We start from the raw sequence: 18,893 nt of genomic DNA, 5'->3' as shown, positions 1-18,893 counted from the left end.
CAATTTTTCCGTGAGACCCATTGTGCTGGTTTTGGCTCGGATATATCTCTGCCAATGGATATGGATATAATTTTCTTCATAGTTGCTAGTACAGGGCTATGTTTTGGATTTGTGCTGGAAACAGTGTTGATAGTACAAGGATGCTTTGGTTATTGCTGAGCAGTGCTTACACAGAGTCAAGGCCTTTTCTGGGACAGCTGACCCCAACTGACCAAAGGGATATTCCACACCGTATGACGTCATGCTCAGCATATAAAGCTGGCGGAAGAAGGAAGGGGGGACGTTCGGAGTTATGGCATTTTGTCTTCCCATGTAACCATTACGCGTCATGGAGCCCTGCTTTCCTGGAGATGGCTGAACACCGGCCTGCCGATGGGAACAGGTGAATGAATTCCTTGTTTTGCTTTGCTTGTGTGCACAGCTTTTGCTTTCCTGATTAAACTGTCTTTATCTCAACCCAGGAGTTTTCTCATTTTTATTTTTCTGATTCTCTCCCCCATCCCGCTGTGGGGGGGATTGAGTGAGCAGCTGTGTGGGGCTTAGTTGCCAGCTGGGGTTAAACCACAACGGTCCTTTTTTGGTGCCCAACATGGGGCTTGAAGGGTTTGAGATAACGACAGATTTGATTGCAATGTGCTAGATCGAATTGATAGCTGTTATTGCTGTTTAGCTACTAATGGGCAGGCTTCTGTGCTTGCCATGGGGCTTGCTTGCCTTACTGTATATTAGAGTCCAGTGCTCGTTAGTGGCTGCTTTTTGCTTTTGCTGCTTGCTGTGCTGCTGCACTGCTGATCATCTTACTCTGCTGTGCCTGGGAACATTTTGGTGACAGCAATGGCCATGCGCCTGGGCTGGCAGATGGCCAGGGCATCGCTGCTGTTTCTGTGCTGCTGTCCTGGACAGGCTGGAACTCCAGTGTGAACTTGAGTCGAAGGGACTGTGACCTGTGGATGAGTCCACATGGGAGCAGGACACCTCAAAGTGTTTGTGGCCGTGGATAAGCCCACAACAGAGCAGGTACACCCCTGGGAAGGACTGCAGCCATGGGTAAGGCCATGTTGGAGCAGGTCCACTCCTGAAGGGACTCGCTGTGGGTAAGGCCACACTGGAACAGGTGCACCTCAAAGCGACTGTAGTTGTGGATAAGTCTATGCTGCAGCAGGTATACCCCTAGAGAGACTGTGGCTCATAGATAAGGCTCCACTTGGAGCAGGTACACCCCTAAGGGACTGCAGTCTGTGGATAAGTCCAAGCCGGAACAGGGGCAAGGGGAGGAGTTCATTGCAATGTTAACCCCGATGGTCTGGTCCAAAGGGGCCAGGGGTGGAGGCTGTAATGGAAATACCTTTACCTGTTGTAATCCATTATTTGAGTTGCATGTTATGGGAATTACTATAGTAGGAACCACCTGAACCAGTGGAGGACAAGCCTTACAAGAAGCAGTGCAAGTGCAGCAGTGACCCGACCTGAGCTGGCTTTGGTGCCCAGTAACTCCACACAACACACCACCTCTCCTGTCCTGAGTGACCACCATAAGAGACGGAGCCCAAAGTCATGGACTAAATGAACTCAATGGACATTTTGTGGGCATTTGTGGACATTTTACAGACATTTCACAGTGGTGGTCCATAGACTAAGGGAATGATATCTGTGTATTATACCAAAGGATGGGAAGGGGGGTGGTGGGTAATGCGAATATATTGGATAGCATGAGACCTGAGCATGACGTAAATGGTATGGAATAAGGGGTGGAGAATGTGCTGGTTTTGGCTGGGGTAGAGTTAATTTTCTTCATAGTAGCTGGTATGGGGCTATGTTTTGGATTTGTGCTGGAAACAGTGTTGATAACACAGGGATGTTTTAGTTATTGCTGAGCAGCGCCTACACAGAGTCAAGGCCTTTTCTGCCTCTCACCCCACCCCACCAGCGAGCAGGCTGGGGGTGCACAAGGAGTTGGGAGGGGACACGGCTGGGACAGCTGACCCCAGCTGCCCAAAGGGCTATTCCATACCATATGGCGTCATGCTCAGCATATACAGCTGGGGGAAGAAGAAGGAAGGAGGAGGCATTGGGAGTGACGGCATTTGTCTTCCCAAGTAACCGTTACACGTGATGGAGCCCTGCTTTCCTGGAGATGGCTGAACACCTGCCTGCCGATGGGAAGGAGTGAATGAATTCCTTGTTTTGCTTTGCTTGTGTGCGCGGCTTTTGCTTTCCCTATTAAACTGTCTTTATCTCAACCCACGAGTTTTCTCATTTTTACTTTTCCGATTCTCTCCCCCATCCCGCTGCAGGGGAGTGAGCGAGCGGCTGTGTGGGGCTTAGTTGCGGACTGGGGTTAAACCACGACACCCATATTGGGGGGGGGGGGGGGGGGCCAAAAAACACAGCCTAAAACACAAATTAGTTTCTCCGATAAAGCAGCATCACACAGAAGAGCTACAATCCTCCCCCCGATGAATACTTTTTAATTTGTTAGTTAAGATTTTCTTCTTGGTTGGCTTAGGTCTTTTCCTCAGTCCTTTCTTTTTTCTTCTCATCTGAAATTCCTCTCCTCTTCCATGCTTTATCCCCTTCAGTCTCCTCTGCTGCTACTGCTATCCATTTTGTGTTTCATTTTCTTCTTGCTTTGGCATTTTTTTTTCTTCTGATTGTATCCCCCCTTCTCTACAACTTCCTCAGCCCTTCCTAGCAGTGTTTTCATTCATAAAGGTCCAGTTTCACACCTTTTTTTTTTCCTTCAAGCAGTCTTACTTTGTTGGGTTTTTCCCCTTTCTTTCCCTCAATCCTGTCATGCAGGTGTACTGAGATATCACCCCTCATTCATGATTCCCCAGAATTTCACTGTGCTTCTATATACAGACACACCAAAACCTCAAGTATCTGCACAAGCAGTTATTTTACAGTTAGGGTAGGAAAGCAGAGTTAACCACAACAGTTTCAATAAAATTAAGTAGGGTATTAGGCAAAGTGGCTAAAGAGTAAAGAGAGATACAAAATTTTAAAGATATTTTAAGAGAAAGATGTAAACAAGTACTTCTTTCTCCCTTTTGTATATTTAATACTGTGTGTGTTTGTGTGAGACAGTGTGTGAATTCTAGCTTTACTGCTGTATCCTCAATCCTTTAAGTCAAAGCACTGTATCTATAAAATCTAATGAATAAATAAAACACAGAAATGTATATTTGTTTCATATTTTAAATAAGGCTTCTGAAGTTCTTATTTTTTACCTCATCTGGTTCCTGAAGTTATAAAGTTTATAATAGCATTATGGTTAATTCATATTTTGCCTCAGGATGCATTAGCTGCACTAACTGGCAAGCAGTCCCAGAATGTTAATTGAACATTTCAAATACTTACAATAGGAATGTGTTTAAAAGCCATGGTTATCAAACAGTCAAATTAAAGTAATCTTATTTTCACCTCCTGCTTTGTCCTAGTCCAAACAGTTATAGAAATAATAGTTCTTCATCTTCTCATCCCCACTTACTAGCACCACTGAGAAATTCAGACTACATACTGTACTGCCCACTGCTGGTTTGGTAAATGGGAGTTGGCACCGTAACAGTGGCGATGGCAGGTGCTGCTGTTTCCTCTTCAGACTTTTCTTCTTCGATCCTTGGCACTCCTGGGGCGTCTGAGGACAAGTCATTCAAAATTTTTCTGGCAAAGACAGTGTGTTGTAGAGATTTTAATAAAAATTGGGAAAAAAAAAAGTCTATTTGATACATAAGCTGGACAAAACTGAACAGTGCCGTAAGCCAGCAAGGAAAATATGAGTGCAGAATGAAAAACCCGCACTATCTTCAAACTCTTATTGGAGAGGATTGTTCAAAGTGCCATGCACAGATGGAAAAGGGAGCCAGCATAGAACAGCTGTCCTTATCAACACATGATACAGGTGCTTCTCAACAGGTTCTTCTCAACCCAAGATACAGCTATCACAACCTTCCCTTTTTCTTAAAAAGATGTTTCTCATCCATTTTTACTTGTTTCTTGCTTTTAGCCACATAAAGATTTGAAGAAAGCAAAAGTACGTAAAAACCTATCTCCTCACTTACATCAGGGGAACTGCTCCATTTCAGAGACCATAAAGGCCTCAGCCAGAGAGCTGAGTATAAAGGAAGTTAGCAGAAATGCTTGTAAAGAGCAACCAGTTTATAATGTAACACCTGCCTGGGAGACAATGCGCAATGTTTGAGTGAAGTCACACAGTTAGGTTTACACGTGCCCTGCCTGAGAAAACTGTGAGATTAGCATGGTAAAGAACAGTTTCTTTAATTACTTCCATGGGTTAATTATCCAAAGCCAAAACTGCTAGGTCAGTGCTATAGGTCCCACTGAGCATGACTGCAAGACTGACCATAGCAGTTACTGCAATTTGCATCATTTAGACCAAACACTGTCCCTCAGAGGACTGTCAAGCCCTTTTCACTGCTGGCATATTCTATTACGTCACTGCAAAATGCTACTTAGGTAAAGGGCAACATTTCTTGTAATTCTCCTCATTTGTTTTCCTGTGGATTGTCACTAGATCTCAAAGTGTGATGAAGAAAACACAGCTGTAGACCCCAAGCTCCAAGACAACAGTTATTTCTTAAATAAGGCTCCTAAGGCTTTGGGAGCCAGAACATCTGTATGGAGCTATTTGGGGAGAGCAGTCACTCTGCTAAGCAACTTGACAAACAGAGCTTTGCTGTTGCTGTTTTGACTCTGTGTGCATGCAGGAACCCCAGCATTGCACAAGCACTCCACTGTGCCAAGCACCACTTGGACAAATAAAAAATTCCTGTCCAGAGAGTTTGCAGTCTAGGTGTTAGAGCAGAAAAACTAGTGGACAAAACAGATGAAAAAATATGGGGAGAGCAGGAAGGATGAGGAACAAAACCCAAGAAGCTCAAAATAGAAAAGAAGATACTACAGCTCACCACTTTTTAAGCTCATATCAGATATGATCTGGTGGTTAAAACCTACCTTTGCCATCGTAAAGATGGATTTAAGATAGAAGGTAAGGTGGCAGCTTTACAAATACAGGAGCTACGAACTGACATGGCGAACACATGATGTACTTCAGTAGCAGGATCAAGGTGGAATTTCTGAGGAAGAGGTATAGCTCTTCAATTCTGTGAACCTATCTACACCTATCTTGTCTCTGGGGCCAGTTACAGCAGCTTGAATAATGCCAACTGGGAACTCACTAAACACAGCTGCAGTCTGGCTCAGCCTTTCTGACGTGAGCCCTACGCTGGCTCAGAGTCTGAGCTGCATACCCAAGTTTTACAATTACAAAGTTTTGCTGAGTCACCAGGATCTGGTTTGAGGACAGAGGCTGTGGTGTGGTATCAGTGCGTGCAAAGGAGCCCATCTCAATGACAAGTTAGCATACATAAGTCCCCTCTTCTCAGTTTTGCTGCTTGTTTACTTAGCTCTGTTGTCTCACGATATACAGCCATTCTTCCATATATAGTAAAAGCAAGTGTCTCACTGCAGAAGCAGACTGCAAGGAAGTCTGTGGCAGCCTTGAAGTTAGCAACACTGCTCCTCAAGAATAAAAGTATTTTCCCAGATCTATTATGGCTAGGGATCTTCAGCAAATGATCTTCAGCAGAACAGCCTTGAAGGCTGCTGGAGAAGGTAGAAAATAATCTGCAAGTGCTAAAAAAAGAATAAATGGGCGAGCTATGCTCAGGCCTGAAGTCTAGCTTGTATTTCTAAGGCTATGCTCATAAAGAAAAAAGGAGCGTCTGAATTTTCTGAAGCAGCAGGAATCCACAGGTCACTTAAAACCTGCTGAACTCCAGAGCTGTTCCTTAATGCCATTTAGCATGTTTTAAGAATGAAAAGTGAGATTTAGTACAGCCAGAAAAAGCTGTGCAAGGGCTTAATTAATAAAGTAACAGATGACTAACACCATGTGAAGGAGCACCTCAGTTGGTCTTACCGCAGAAGTATTTGCCATGACAACTAAAGATACTAGATGCCTATCACTACATTCAACTCATATCCCGACTCCTTTAAACACAACCAATTTTGCTCAAGCAGAAATTCTCTCTGAGCCACAGAACACCACATGTTCATTGAAAGTCTCATGGGAGAAAGGAATTAAGTTTGATTGCTGCTAGCATTTCAACAATAATGAAAAACAATAGAGTTGATTTTTTGCAGACTACAGATTATACAGAAGCCACTTTCTTGCAAAGCTTCAGTGTATTTCATGTATTAAGTATCCATTAAAGCTATCTCTAAGGCACCTAGCACAATGATACCTCAATGCTTCACAAATTTGGCAATTAGCTTATTCTCAGCTCATTTCTGTCTTAACTGAGTGTTACAGCTGAGGTTTCTTCCTCTTCCTCCTATTTGCTTATCTCTTTACATCCTATTCCATGGAAAGACATTGCAGAAGAGAGATTTCAGTTAAATGGTAAATCTAAAAATAACTACACAATCACACTCTTTGTCTCCCCACGTGAAGAATGCATCCATCAAGCAAAATGCTTCTGCTTTTAACCTCCATACCTGTAGGAGGGTCGTCTGGAAAGAATTTCTCTTCGTTTCTGTGAGTCTGTAACACTGTCTACTGATTCCTGTGAATCTTCGCTTTCTGCTATAGTGGAGATCTGTAAATAAGAACAGCGATCAAACTTAACAAGACACTACCAATGACTTTATTTTAAGGAAATGTTGTCATCCTGTGAAAAACACTACAGTGCAAGTATTCTACAGTGCTTCTATCTAGGCAATGAACAGAAAGGGCAGGCTCTTTAGTAACAGATACAGTGAAGAATGACCACAGTCAGTTATCTACCTGTGAGAATGTACTTTATAATTTAAATACTCCAGTAAGAAAATAAACAGTAATTCCATACACTTTTTGCTTTCTGTGATTCCTTGTTTTCATCCGTTTTAAGGAAACAAAGAGACATTTTTTAGCAAAATTTAGGGAAAGAAAAACTAAAACCAAATTAAGATAGCAGAAATGTTTGGAAACAAAGAGAAAAATACTGAAGTTGAGAAACATCAATTTATAAATAATTGGGTAGATATGTTATAGAGAGACTGCCTTTTGTGGGGGGGAATTGTCAGGAAATGTCATATATGAAGACGCTAAAAAATAATGAAGTGCTGCAATTCTGAACATCTATGCTAAAAAAAGACAAAGATTTATGAAGGAAAGCCAAAATGTTTGTATCAATCATATTTCAATAATTTTAAATTTGAAGCGTGCCAAAAATGTAAAAACATCTCCAATACATAAAAACAGAGACTGTTTTCCAAAAGACTATAGTCACGTGACAAATATACAAAAGCTAATGACAGTTAGTAAATAGAGAAATGCCTGTGTGAGAAACAGCTCACAGCCTGGCATTTTATGCATGGTAGGGAAGATTCCTAAAGACTCAAAAAGCTTGCTGGTACCCAAACCTCACAGTTATCAGATAGAAGGCCTGAATAGGTCCAAGGCTGACTGGGAACTACCGGGCTTTGAATATAGCAGCATTCAAACAGGTTCTGGCTCTGCACTAAGCCAGGTGAATTCCAAGCATGGTTTCATTGTCAGTCTCTTATCTTCCACCCCTGGGCTAGTAACTTGTACACTTATCTGAAAACTGCTCACCTCCGATAGATTAAAACTAAACTTTTGACTCCAATGGCTGAGGAGGGTAGAGCCTGCCAGAAACTGAGCACTAAAGCTGACAAGGAGTAAACAAAGATTATTATCAGAACGGCCTAGTTTTAAACTATGCATGCCTCATTGTTTTTTAAATTAATACCCAGGTAAATATCTGTATCAAATAGTCACAATGTCTACTTTTTAAAATTAAACTTTTTTTGAGCTCAGTGTACTAATAGCAAAGGAATGATGTACAGTCCTTGCCCTGTGTAGCTGCTGTACACCAAGCAATTTCTCTTTCTGCATTCAGGAACACTGGGCTTAAAGTGGTTGGAAAAAAAAAAAGTTACAGGTTTTAAAGACTTCAGACTACTGTCTCCTACGTCTTCAAGCTATCTCATCATATTGCATTATCTGTCTTGCTTTACAGAAGAGAAAATGCTAAGGCTTTACAAAGCAAACAACGTTCAACAGGCAAATTTTAAAACCATTTTTATGAGAGGACTGATAGGTTTATTTTAAGGACCATTAACATACAGACATCTGTTTTGTAAACCAATGCAAGTATTTTCTAAGTAGCAAAGACTCTCACCCCAGAATATCAACCTCATTAATGATTAAAGATTACATTATAAAAAAAAAACCCTTTTGTTCACATCAGAATAGTATGAACTCTTACTTAATAAAGATGTATGAAAATACAGCAGAGAGAAAAAGTAGAGTGATACTGTAAGAAAACCATGAAGCTGTTAAACTCACCAACCAAATTCTAGAGGGAAATGAAACTCAGCAATGTTTGAAAGTGAAAAGTGGTTAAACCAGAACAGAAAAAAGGTCACAGAGTAGCAAATACTGTACAGTTTTTGCCTTCAACATGCTCTTAAAGTTTATATAAGCAAACACACAATCCAGGACACAAACACATTAGAAACCAGTGAACTGGCAGGACTACTCAAAAGGCCCAATTCACGTAATAGGAATTTTCTTCAGTCAGTACCTGAACTGTCTGGACCTGTGGAGACTGAATAACTGACGGCTGGGCAGCCTGAATTACTCCATGCACTTGAACCGTCTGCCCATTGGGCAGCTGAACTAAGGTCACCGTGGGCGCAGAAGACGTTGCGTGAGCTGCTGGCATAGATACCTGCAAAGAAGAGACAGTGAGCATAAATTAGGTTATTGCAGAATCTTCTTATTTCACCATCAAGAACACTTTTTGGTGAAAGAATTATGTCTAATCTAGACCCCGGTTAGGTGACCCAAATGTTTCAGCATAATATAAAACCCCCTGAACTACCTAAGCCCAACATCTGACCTACTTTACAAATTAATCTAATGCAGAATTCCTGCAGGCTCAAAACATCGCTTGTAAAAACCACTGACAAGAATGAGAAAAACACAACTGTCTCTATTTTGAGGTAACCTAATAAAAACACATTATTACCTTTCGCTTACTTCAGTTAGATATTGCTAGGACTTGGGTGTACTCCTACAGACACTGCTGAGTCAAAGGCAGAAACATATGGGAGTGGAGCTATTTTTGTTCTCACTCAAGAAAATGCAAAGTGTTTGCCAGATGTAAGAAGTTAAAATTTTTAGGGAGTCATACCTTTCAGACTTTCTAGAGACTAAACCATATCGAGTAGTTGGCAAAGTCTATTTAAATAAAGAGAACTGACTGTGTGTTCAGACAGAAAGCCCATGGGTTTGCAGTGGAAACAAATGGTTTGTAGGCAGTTATTGTGATACAGTGTAACGGGTCAACACAAACTCTAGTCTTAAGAGTTATTTCTATGAGGAAAAATGGCCCACATTTGAAACCCTCAGTTCCTAAACACAACTTTGTTTCTCCAGCACAGACCTGTAGGCACACTGGCTATGCCAAGAGGGATACACTAACGACTTCAGCACCCTAGGTTAGCACTGTGCGCGCAGCCACGCGTGTCCTGCGCAGGGGCTCAGGCTCCCCGGACAGCGATACCCACACAAAGCTGTTCACGTCGCGCGGGGAGATCTCACTCTGGCAGGTCGCAAGAACTATTTATGGGCTGCTGAAGGGCCATGCACCAAGGTTGCTGCGTGGCTGGGCAGATGCCCTGGTACACATCCAGTACTCAGCAACTGCCTCGTGACACGATGCACGTGTTCATGCCTGGGGGGCTTCTGCAAGGCAAGAGGGTGGCAAGGCTGCCGTACCAGCACACACAGCCCTTGGTTTGTGCCTGACTCGCACCATCGTAGCCCTCGGGGACGGACTGCAGGCAAGCGTGAGCTGCTCTGGCAGACCCCAGCCAGGTCACAGGTTGCTGACTAGCCAGACTTCTCCTAGACACCCAAGTTTGGAAAATTTAACAATCCTCCAGTGTTCAACAGCATTTTCAAGAAATTCGATCCATGTAGCTACAATGCGAGAAGGGGCTGCACTCCTGTCCTACTTAATCTCAAAGAGCTGCTGTGTACCGAATGCAGAAGTAAATCCTCTGCTGTCCTCATGAACGCATGGTTCTCAAAAAGCTGCAGTAGCTGATCTCTGAATTTCCATAAATATCCGCCACTTACAAGGAAATCTTGCTTAACAACAAAATTAAGGGGAATTACATGTGGACCTCTCTCCTCCACAGCTGTCTCTCCCTAATCCACGAATTTGTGTTTGCCTTTACCTTCCTTTTTTATGAAAACGGCTGCAGCATTACATGGCAGTACTTAACTCACATCTGAGAGAAACCAGGGCTGAGATTAACATGAACACACTTTCCTCTGGCAAGTTATATTCCTTTACCAAGTGACCTTTTTAAATAATGCATGCCTGACTAAACAGTCCTTGGCAATGACAGCAAAGCTGATCAACTGGAGGCCACTCTGCGGTTGGATTAAGCCAACAGCAGAGTGTAACTTCCGCAGATGTCTCTGACTCATACCTTGTAGAACTGGAACGAGTTTCCTTTTGACTCTGAAAACTACCCTGAACTCACTAAAAATGCAACAATTAAACTAAGCTTGCAAGAGGGGTGACCTTACAAGAGATAATGAAAGAATTAAATTGACATAATTAGTTATTTAGATTTGCCTAAGCCTCTGAGGGCACTCCCTAATGCCAAACACTGCCACTTCACATATTAAAAATATCGTAATAACGTAACACTGATGTGAACGAGACAAGGAATTATGTTTAGAGTGTTATATCACCTCCACAAGGAATATAAAGCCTGGGGAAAAGCTAAGGTGCAAATAATACAGTGAATGACAACAGAGGAAATTAGGAAAAATATAACATATTTCTTTGTGGTTCACATGGATTTTAATCATAGCTGTATAGCTTTTCCTTACTTGGAAAATATTTTCATTCAAGTATTGGGGTAATTTTGCCCAAGTAAAGTGCATTCAACCCACTACATATCTGTAAGTTCAGCTACCTGGAGGTTAGTATGTTAGCACATGAATTTAAAACATTCTTGCTTCTCCAGACTAAATCTTAATGCATACCAAGTGAGAAGCAGTTTACTGGTTTTGCAAGAGAAATAAACTACTTCCACTCAGTTCACACTGAAGTGTTATTCACACCACCTACACCCTGTGCCTAAGTTAGACAGTGAGAAAACTGCCCAAAGAGGCAAGCTGGTGCAGGGCAGCTGGTGTCCTGTAAATTCACACTACAGCTTCACTGAACAAAATCACCCTGTGCATTTCAACAGCTCCAATCCCTATACTATCACTTGAATGGAAGTGTACTATCTCTGGTTTACCAAAAGCTGTAATGACTTTAAAAAGACATTAATCATTTATAAAATGATAAGTGATTTAACACTTCTGCCACTTAAAAGACACTCAATTCCCCAAACTATAAGATCTAAAAAACCTGTTTGTTCTTTGCAGACTGCAAATAGTTTTTAAATGAAATGGTTACAAAAGAGAGCCAAACAGATTCTGTACTCATGTACACAATGGAGTTGCTTCAGCCAACAATCAGTGTATCCAAGAATGAAACTGGGTTCCAAAATTACAGATGTAGCTGGGATCACATTTCTTGTCTCTCCAAAATAATGCGGGGATAATAAATGATCTACTACTATCTCTCTAAACAGCCAACAATTCTGTGAAATTCTGGAGACAGCAGGGTAACACGAGTTGTCACGTGCCAGGTTGCTTCACTTGATTATAATGTTTATCATATTAATCCCATCTGATAAGACGTATTTGCTGCATTATTTATATGTATTTTCAGTTTGTTTTCTTCAGAATTAAACTGACTGCTATAGACAAGTTTCTAACAGAAAACATAACAGCAAAACAAACTACTCAATATAAAAAAAGACAGTAAATTACATGTTTTTTAAAAAAAACCCTTTTGGTGGTATGGTTGTGGAAAAGAATGCTAGAAATATTTTAATTCATTATTCTGTTAACATTACACAGTTTACACACATACAGTTCTTCAGAACTAACACAGCCTAGTGTGATGGGAAGTTAAAAATCTCTACTGCTTTAAAAATGTGAAGACAAATATTAAAGCAACTATACATCACACCTGTTTCAGAATCATATCAATGGAACCTTCTCTCAGGCCCATGAGCAGACATTATCCCTCTTAAAAAAATTATCCAATAGGTAAAACTATTACACCGTATGATTTTATACCTGGGCTAACGTTGCAATCTGTGGTTGTGCCTGTACTGTCATCTGTTGGGTTTCTGCCTCTGTAACGGCTGCATCTCCACTCTGCTGGTTCTCTGCTCCAGATTCCATGGTCATTTAGTTACCTACAATCACAATATTTGTCATAAGTCTGGGTTGGTATGCAAGTCCATTATTCTTGGTGGATCTGGTAGCAATCACTGCAGCTGAATTCCCATTACTACATACTGTTTTCATTTGCTTATTACAACGTTGCCAAACTATTAGCATTCAGGCAAATTTTTTTCATGCCAGGTGTCTGCCTCACGTTGATTTTTCTGTGTGTAATGTTTCTGAAAAACAGGTCCAGTCTCCTCCAATAATGAGATCAGAAAAAATGCGTTTTGCTCATCTTAAAAAACTGCTTGAGCAATTGCACTGTGATGATCTCGTACCTCTGCAATTTGGAATAACACAATTTGGAATAACGACCGGCAGCTTGTCAGGAAGGGCGCTCCCTCAGTGCCAAGGTGACAATACAAGGTGGCCCTCCCTCTCCCCCGCAACTGCTGTTTGCAGATAACCAATAGCAATTCTGTGTTGGGCACTTAGTTTTCAGCCTTCTTCTGTCTGAACTAAATATGCAACATCTCCATGCAAATTCTTTCCACAACCAGACTGTATGGCCCTACGTCACAGCAACTTAGTCTTTTCTACTTGGTAGTTTTGAAGTCAGTATACATAATGATGGAAGACATTTCTACTTGAACCTTACTGCAAATAAATATTTTTATATTTAGAGGTACATAGTAGTTTGTCATGACCTAAGTTTTGTATCATATATAGCTCCTAATACACTTACATTTCTGAGCAAGCCTAGATCACCAGAATAAAGAGGTTGCATAACTTCCAAAACCATGCATGTAGGCAGAGTGCAATGAATGTTAAATTCTGCACTGATCTGTGAAAATTACTTTTCAGTTCTTCTTTAAATAGTGATATGAAAATATTTAATATATAAAAAAAGAACTTCAAAATACAAGGAAATGCTCCCAATGGTGGTATAGCAATACCACTGTATTATACAGAACTCCAAATACCAAATATTAACAATGGATATTACCTCCATAGCCACAATACTAATTGTGTATCACTCTGTGCTGCCCAATCTACTCAGGCCTCTGGCTACTCTAAGGCAGCACACCTCTCTTCAGAGCTGGAGCAAAACAACCAGTAGAGCATTTCTGCTTTGGGAAAGGACCTGGAGGCAGAGCATGCTCAGATCAGAAGAAAGGCAGAAAGAAGGAGAAAAGCCCCTCTCCTTGCTCAACTTTACCCACCCCCCAAGGAAAAGACTTAGAAGTGTCAACATAGGTGGTGGTACCATGACCACATTCAAGATATTTAATTTTAAACACAAAGTCAGGGAAACTTCCATTTCAATGCAAACTATACTTCAGTATTACAGGAAAGAGAATACTCTTTGGAGATGTGCTGCCTAAAGCAGTAGTCACACTTCAGCCCTGAGTATAATATGAAATTTCTGTCTTACAGTAAACAATTGCTAATCAACAAAGATAAAACAGCATTTCGAAGTAGTAGCTGCATCTCGCATCAAAAGAAAGCATGTCAATGTATATAAATCAAAATCTGTATACTTAGTATGGAAAGTGACTGTTCAAATGAGCTTTTGTGTTTGTGTGTGTGAACACTGAAATGTTTAAGTACCAAATATTTCGTTCCAACATCAGTTTAGAAACTCTTAGGAAATGAAAAGGAAAATAATTAAACCTGATTTTCCTTAAAAACAAACAATGAAAGAAAACTTAAATTTTTTTGGAAAAAGCAAATTAAATTCTTCTAAGCACCTGGAATTTTGTTATGCTTCTCCCTGTTGCCATGATTTTTGTCCCACATAAACCAGGTATTAGTCTGACAAATGCTCACAGATAAACAATACTCTACCTATATGCATATACTGGTAAAATGGCCATGAAAGAAATTAATTGTAAACTGACTGCGTCTTAAGTAGTCTAGACGTTACAATTTTTATAAGTATTTCAAGAATAGCCTGTGTTCATGCAAATATAATAACACCATTCTTTCCTACAGTTCCATGTCTTCTCCGTGTTGCACTTCATCTTCCAGAAAGCAGAAAAGAAACCCCATGCACTATTACTATTTGTAATATACATTACCAAATAGTTCTTAAAGACTTCGTTAATGGCAACAGTTTAAGTGGTTTTCTATCCCAACTTTAACACACAAGTTATATTTTAACAGTCTTAGTCCTCCATGGTATATGCCCAGTTTTTTTTTTGAGTATTCTGCATTTTCAAAAGTGCAAACTACAAACCAGAATACAATAGGTTTGCCTTTGATTTTTATCATTTTTAAGGGGGGATCTAGTTTTATCACTTTTTTGCGCATATCAGCCAGTTTGTCCAAGGTAAGCAAATCAACAACTTTCTCCCCATTCCTATGCATGTATCATGGTGACTCCAGCCAAAAGACTACCTCATTGGAACCATTTTCACGAGCGGACCTTTTGCATCAGCAACATCTCCCAGCCAAGTATCTGAAAAGAACTTTAAAAAACAATTTCCCAGCTACAAATTCAAGTATGTTGCAAAACTAATAATGCTTTCATTTGCTGATAGAAATCATGACTCCAATATCGAGTCAATTGCTATACAAATGGGATTAGAAATAGACAAAATGTGCAAGTGAGGAATCTCTTGAATCAGGAATTTATCAATGTTCTCAAAGGTACATGTTGCCAAATTCCTTCTGATAAATGCAATGTTTTCCTAGGAGGAATTTCCAATCCTCTCATACACTATTCAGCAAAGGACCTCTGGTTTTATAAGCTTGGTTTCTACACTTGCATCATCTTTTGCATATGTAATCAGCAAAAGCATTAACTGTTTGAGGTGCTCCCTCCTCTACAACACCAACATTTCAGAAATCAAATTCTTAACATGACTTGCAAACACCTAAAAGGAACTTCCTCATAACATACAGTAAGCACCAAGCAATGCAGGAAGCAGCCTGCAAGATTTACATCTTGACACATGCAGTTTAAGTGAGTTTCCAATGTGACTTGTAGTTTTCGGACAAGCTCTTAGTCTCTTGTTATTTGCAGTTCTAAGTACTCTTGAATTTGGTTCAATTTACCTTGCACTTATACATCACAATATTTGTATTCTAACATCTCCACTACTACCTTTTACAATAACTTGGGAGAAAAAGAAGGCATCAGATTTTTGAGCATCACATCATATTCCAGAGACACCGATTACTACATTGTTTCATGTTTACTTTTAACAGTACAGTATTGATTAAGAATGCCAAGATATAAAAGACCAGGCACCTAGAACATAAATACTTATTAAGTTGTGTGTACAGATAAGACCATGATGGCTGAAGTTAAGGTTGTCAATTCCTATTAGTTCTTGCAATTTACAAAGTAAGAGATGAAATGCTTGGTTTGAAACCATAACTTCCCCACAAATACAAATTAATGCCAATCCTTACACCTCCTTTTTAAGCTCTCACATATCCCTAGTCTAGACAAGCTTTGCTGACCAGTACTCCAGTGTCCTTCTGTTCTCGTGGGTGTTCAGGCCCACCCTGCCACCCCATCCTTTTGCTCCTCCTGCCCCATTTGCAGTGGCCCACTCGGCTCCCTGGCACTGATTTCCCTGGCAGCCACCACACCGGGACTTCTCAAATGGAGGCGGGGATCTGAAAGTGTCCTGGTGGGGAACAAGTGTCTGGGGCAGGGAAGGAATATGGGAGCAGAGGGAGCAGATTTTCTTCTCACTCTGCTGTTTCCAGGCTACTTTCCATCTTGTCAGGAGAGGACACACACCCCCTTAGAGAAAAAATTAGTAATTGCTGTAGTTCATCTTGAACCAAGTATTCTAAATGAAAGTAACTGAAAAAACAATTAGCTATTAACAATGAGAGTTGGAAAACCAGAGTCTGCTTGCCTAAAACACCCCGGCTATGAACTCTGAACACAAGTTAAGAAAGCTGATGAGATTACCTGGTTAGAGACTATTTAACTCGTGACTTTTATGTAATACACAATTTTCTTTATTAGTTCAAAAGAGCTAGTATTATACTTACTAATACCTTCTTAATAACATACTTACTAATGATCTAAAACTCTGAAGCTGAAGAGCCAGTGAAATGTTCAGCCGACACCTAGTAATTTGTTTTAGCCAAATCAAGACTGGGAGAAAGAGGTTCAGCAAACTAACTGTACTAGCTGAATTTACACCAGGACAGCAGAAGACAGATGCTAATAAACACAAACAGTTGCAGAATGCAGGGCAAACTACACACACTGTAGAAAAATCCAAACAAACCTGTCTCATTAGTTGCATAAACCTGGGAAAGAGGCCTGGGTACTACTGCAGATAGTTAACTTCAGATTTCCGCTTAACATGCATCCATGACAAGAAAAGCTGAAGTGTTAGACTGCAACAGTAATAAGATACAGGGTAATCTTTAAAAATTATATTTGTATAGATGGACCCTATACATCAGCTGGATTACAGTGCAAAGGTGGGGAGCCCATCTTAAAAATGGGTTCTGTGGAATTTGGGTGTTCAGAGAAAGCAAGCATTTGGGGCAATGAAAACCTGTTGTATGAAGAGACTGGACAGAATTGTATTACCCCAGAAAGGAGAGAAATGCTTCAAACACTAAAAAATATATTTAAATTAGTAACAGAGTAAGTAAACTAGAAACATTCACTGTCTGATAATAAGAACAGCAAAGCTGAAAGGTGGAAAATTTGAAAGTACAAAAATGAAAACGTAAAAATATCTATTTTAAAAAATATGAAAATTGATACTTCATGTACTGCACAAATAGAGCGCTGATGCCGCTGACGATAAGCAATTTATCAGGATTCAAACAAGGGTTAGACATGCACATGGATAAGAAGAATATCCAAGAATATCCAGAATTAGTGTGGTTATTTCATACCAAAAAAAGTGCAGAACTGAAAGGAAGATAAAACTTCATGAGTCAGGATTTAAATCAATCTCTAACCCTTAAAAATTCAAATAAAGATTTTCATGAGGAGGAAAGATTATGTCACATGTAATTCTTGCAGGTTCCAGTAGTCTTTTGAGGTACCTACTAATCTTCAGTATCTTAAAGACAGGATGCTGAACTAGGTGCACTACAGATAATGGTAACTCCTGTAATCTCTGTTATTTAAAGTGAGCATCAATGCTGTGTATTCAGAGCATGAGCAGTTACTGCCCCTCCCTCCTGCTTACAAAGCCAGGAAAATATAATTCTGTCTTCCCACAGCTTTCATATAATCTTCACTCTTTAGTACCCACCTATTGATATGTCTGTGGCCTCCCTGGTATATCTTGCCTTCTTACTTCTTTTTCTATGTCCTATCCCAAATATCCTCATGAACTCCAGCATGTCTCCTGAACCTTAGGCTCTGCTCCTTGGTTTCTCCTTGCTCACATGAGCCATAGAGCTTTCCTGCTCTGTAGACAAAGCTGGCTTTTTGTGTCCCAGGAAGGACTGGAGAAAAAAGGTGGAGGTCCTTTCCCAAACACCACTAAATCCAAGAACCAAAATACCTCACTGTGGCTGTTACAGCAGATATAACTTGCCATGCACTTTCGTACGGGAAGGTCCTGAATGCCCCAAAGCTTTCTCTGCTTTTCAGTTGTACCAGCTGGCACAGTAAAACATACTACCTCTCCCTGAAAGCCTTTCTTTTCTGTCTTTAGTAACACGGTGGTGACAATTCACTGTTATCAGTTAATGCTTATGCTGACAGTTATTGGCCATACAATATAACTACACCTTGAGGCAACACGGTTCGCTTTACACCTCAGACATACTGTCACAGCCTGCCCACAAGCAAGCACAGCTTTACCAAGTGACACGCTTTAAAGTCTCCTTCTCCTCCACAGACAGATGATGACTTCTGGTTTTATTTTATTAAAGTACACACCCAGACTTTGCAGAACAACGTGACAGCCTCCGAAAGCACTGCAGAGCAGAGACCCAACAAACCTACGTCCATTTTGAGCCCAACTTGCGCCACATCCAGTCAGACATTCACCCAGCCATCACCTGCAAACGCCATCTCTACTGCCACATTAGGTTCCTGATCCAGTTCAAAATCCAGCCACCCAGCTGCTCATGGCAGCAAAGGGCTGGGGCAGCAAGGGGGCTGACGGAAGGGGAACGGAGGCAGGCATGCCTGTTTCTCAAGCCCTGTATTCGGATTTATTCATAGCAGGCATGCCAGTACGATTGTTCAGGAAGCAAATACAGCTCCACCATCCAAAGTTCCAGGAATTCAACTTGCTCCGTATTTACTATATGTGGCTTTATAAAGCCACAGGTCCACCATGAAAGCACTGAAAAGGTCATCGAACACCGCTCTTGTACACTATTATTTGTTTTCACCTTTTCAGTGTAATTACCGAGGACATTCACAAGAAGTCTGTGAACATTTCCACTGTTACCTTGCAGCATGGCAGCCCTTTCAGCCGCAGATCAACAGCTGCTTTATGAACTCCATTCAATGGTTGCCAGGCGGAAGATGTTCAGAGAAAAGTAATTTTATTTACAGCTAATACATGGGACTTCAAATAACCAGTAATAAATGCTC

At 40.7% G+C, this 18,893-nt stretch overlaps 1 protein-coding gene across 2 annotated transcripts in view; it reads right to left on the bottom strand.

Moving 5' to 3' along the window:
- CREB1 (cAMP responsive element binding protein 1) overlaps nucleotides 1-18,893 on the bottom strand; it is a 43,410-nt gene that overhangs the window by 10,946 nt on the left and 13,571 nt on the right. The window contains exons 2-5 of one of the 2 annotated variants that reach the window (XM_072874053.1): nucleotides 12,251-12,372; nucleotides 8,613-8,759; nucleotides 6,520-6,620; nucleotides 3,521-3,663 (exon numbers count right to left, since the gene is read on the bottom strand). In XM_072874053.1, coding sequence (XP_072730154.1) covers nucleotides 3,521-3,663; nucleotides 6,520-6,620; nucleotides 8,613-8,759; nucleotides 12,251-12,364 — 505 coding nt within the window. In that variant the 5' untranslated portion in view covers nucleotides 12,365-12,372. The remainder of the gene's footprint in view (nucleotides 1-3,520; nucleotides 3,664-6,519; nucleotides 6,621-8,612; nucleotides 8,760-12,250; nucleotides 12,373-18,893) is intronic. The other variant, XM_072874052.1, reaches the window with a different exon arrangement.

The sequence above is a fragment of the Ciconia boyciana genome, chromosome 10 (assembly GCF_034638445.1).
Source record: "Ciconia boyciana chromosome 10, ASM3463844v1, whole genome shotgun sequence".
Classification (NCBI taxonomy): Eukaryota; Metazoa; Chordata; class Aves; order Ciconiiformes; family Ciconiidae; genus Ciconia; species Ciconia boyciana.
Note: the sequence above shows the minus strand (reverse complement) of the source record. Positions and strands in the feature narration are given on the sequence as shown.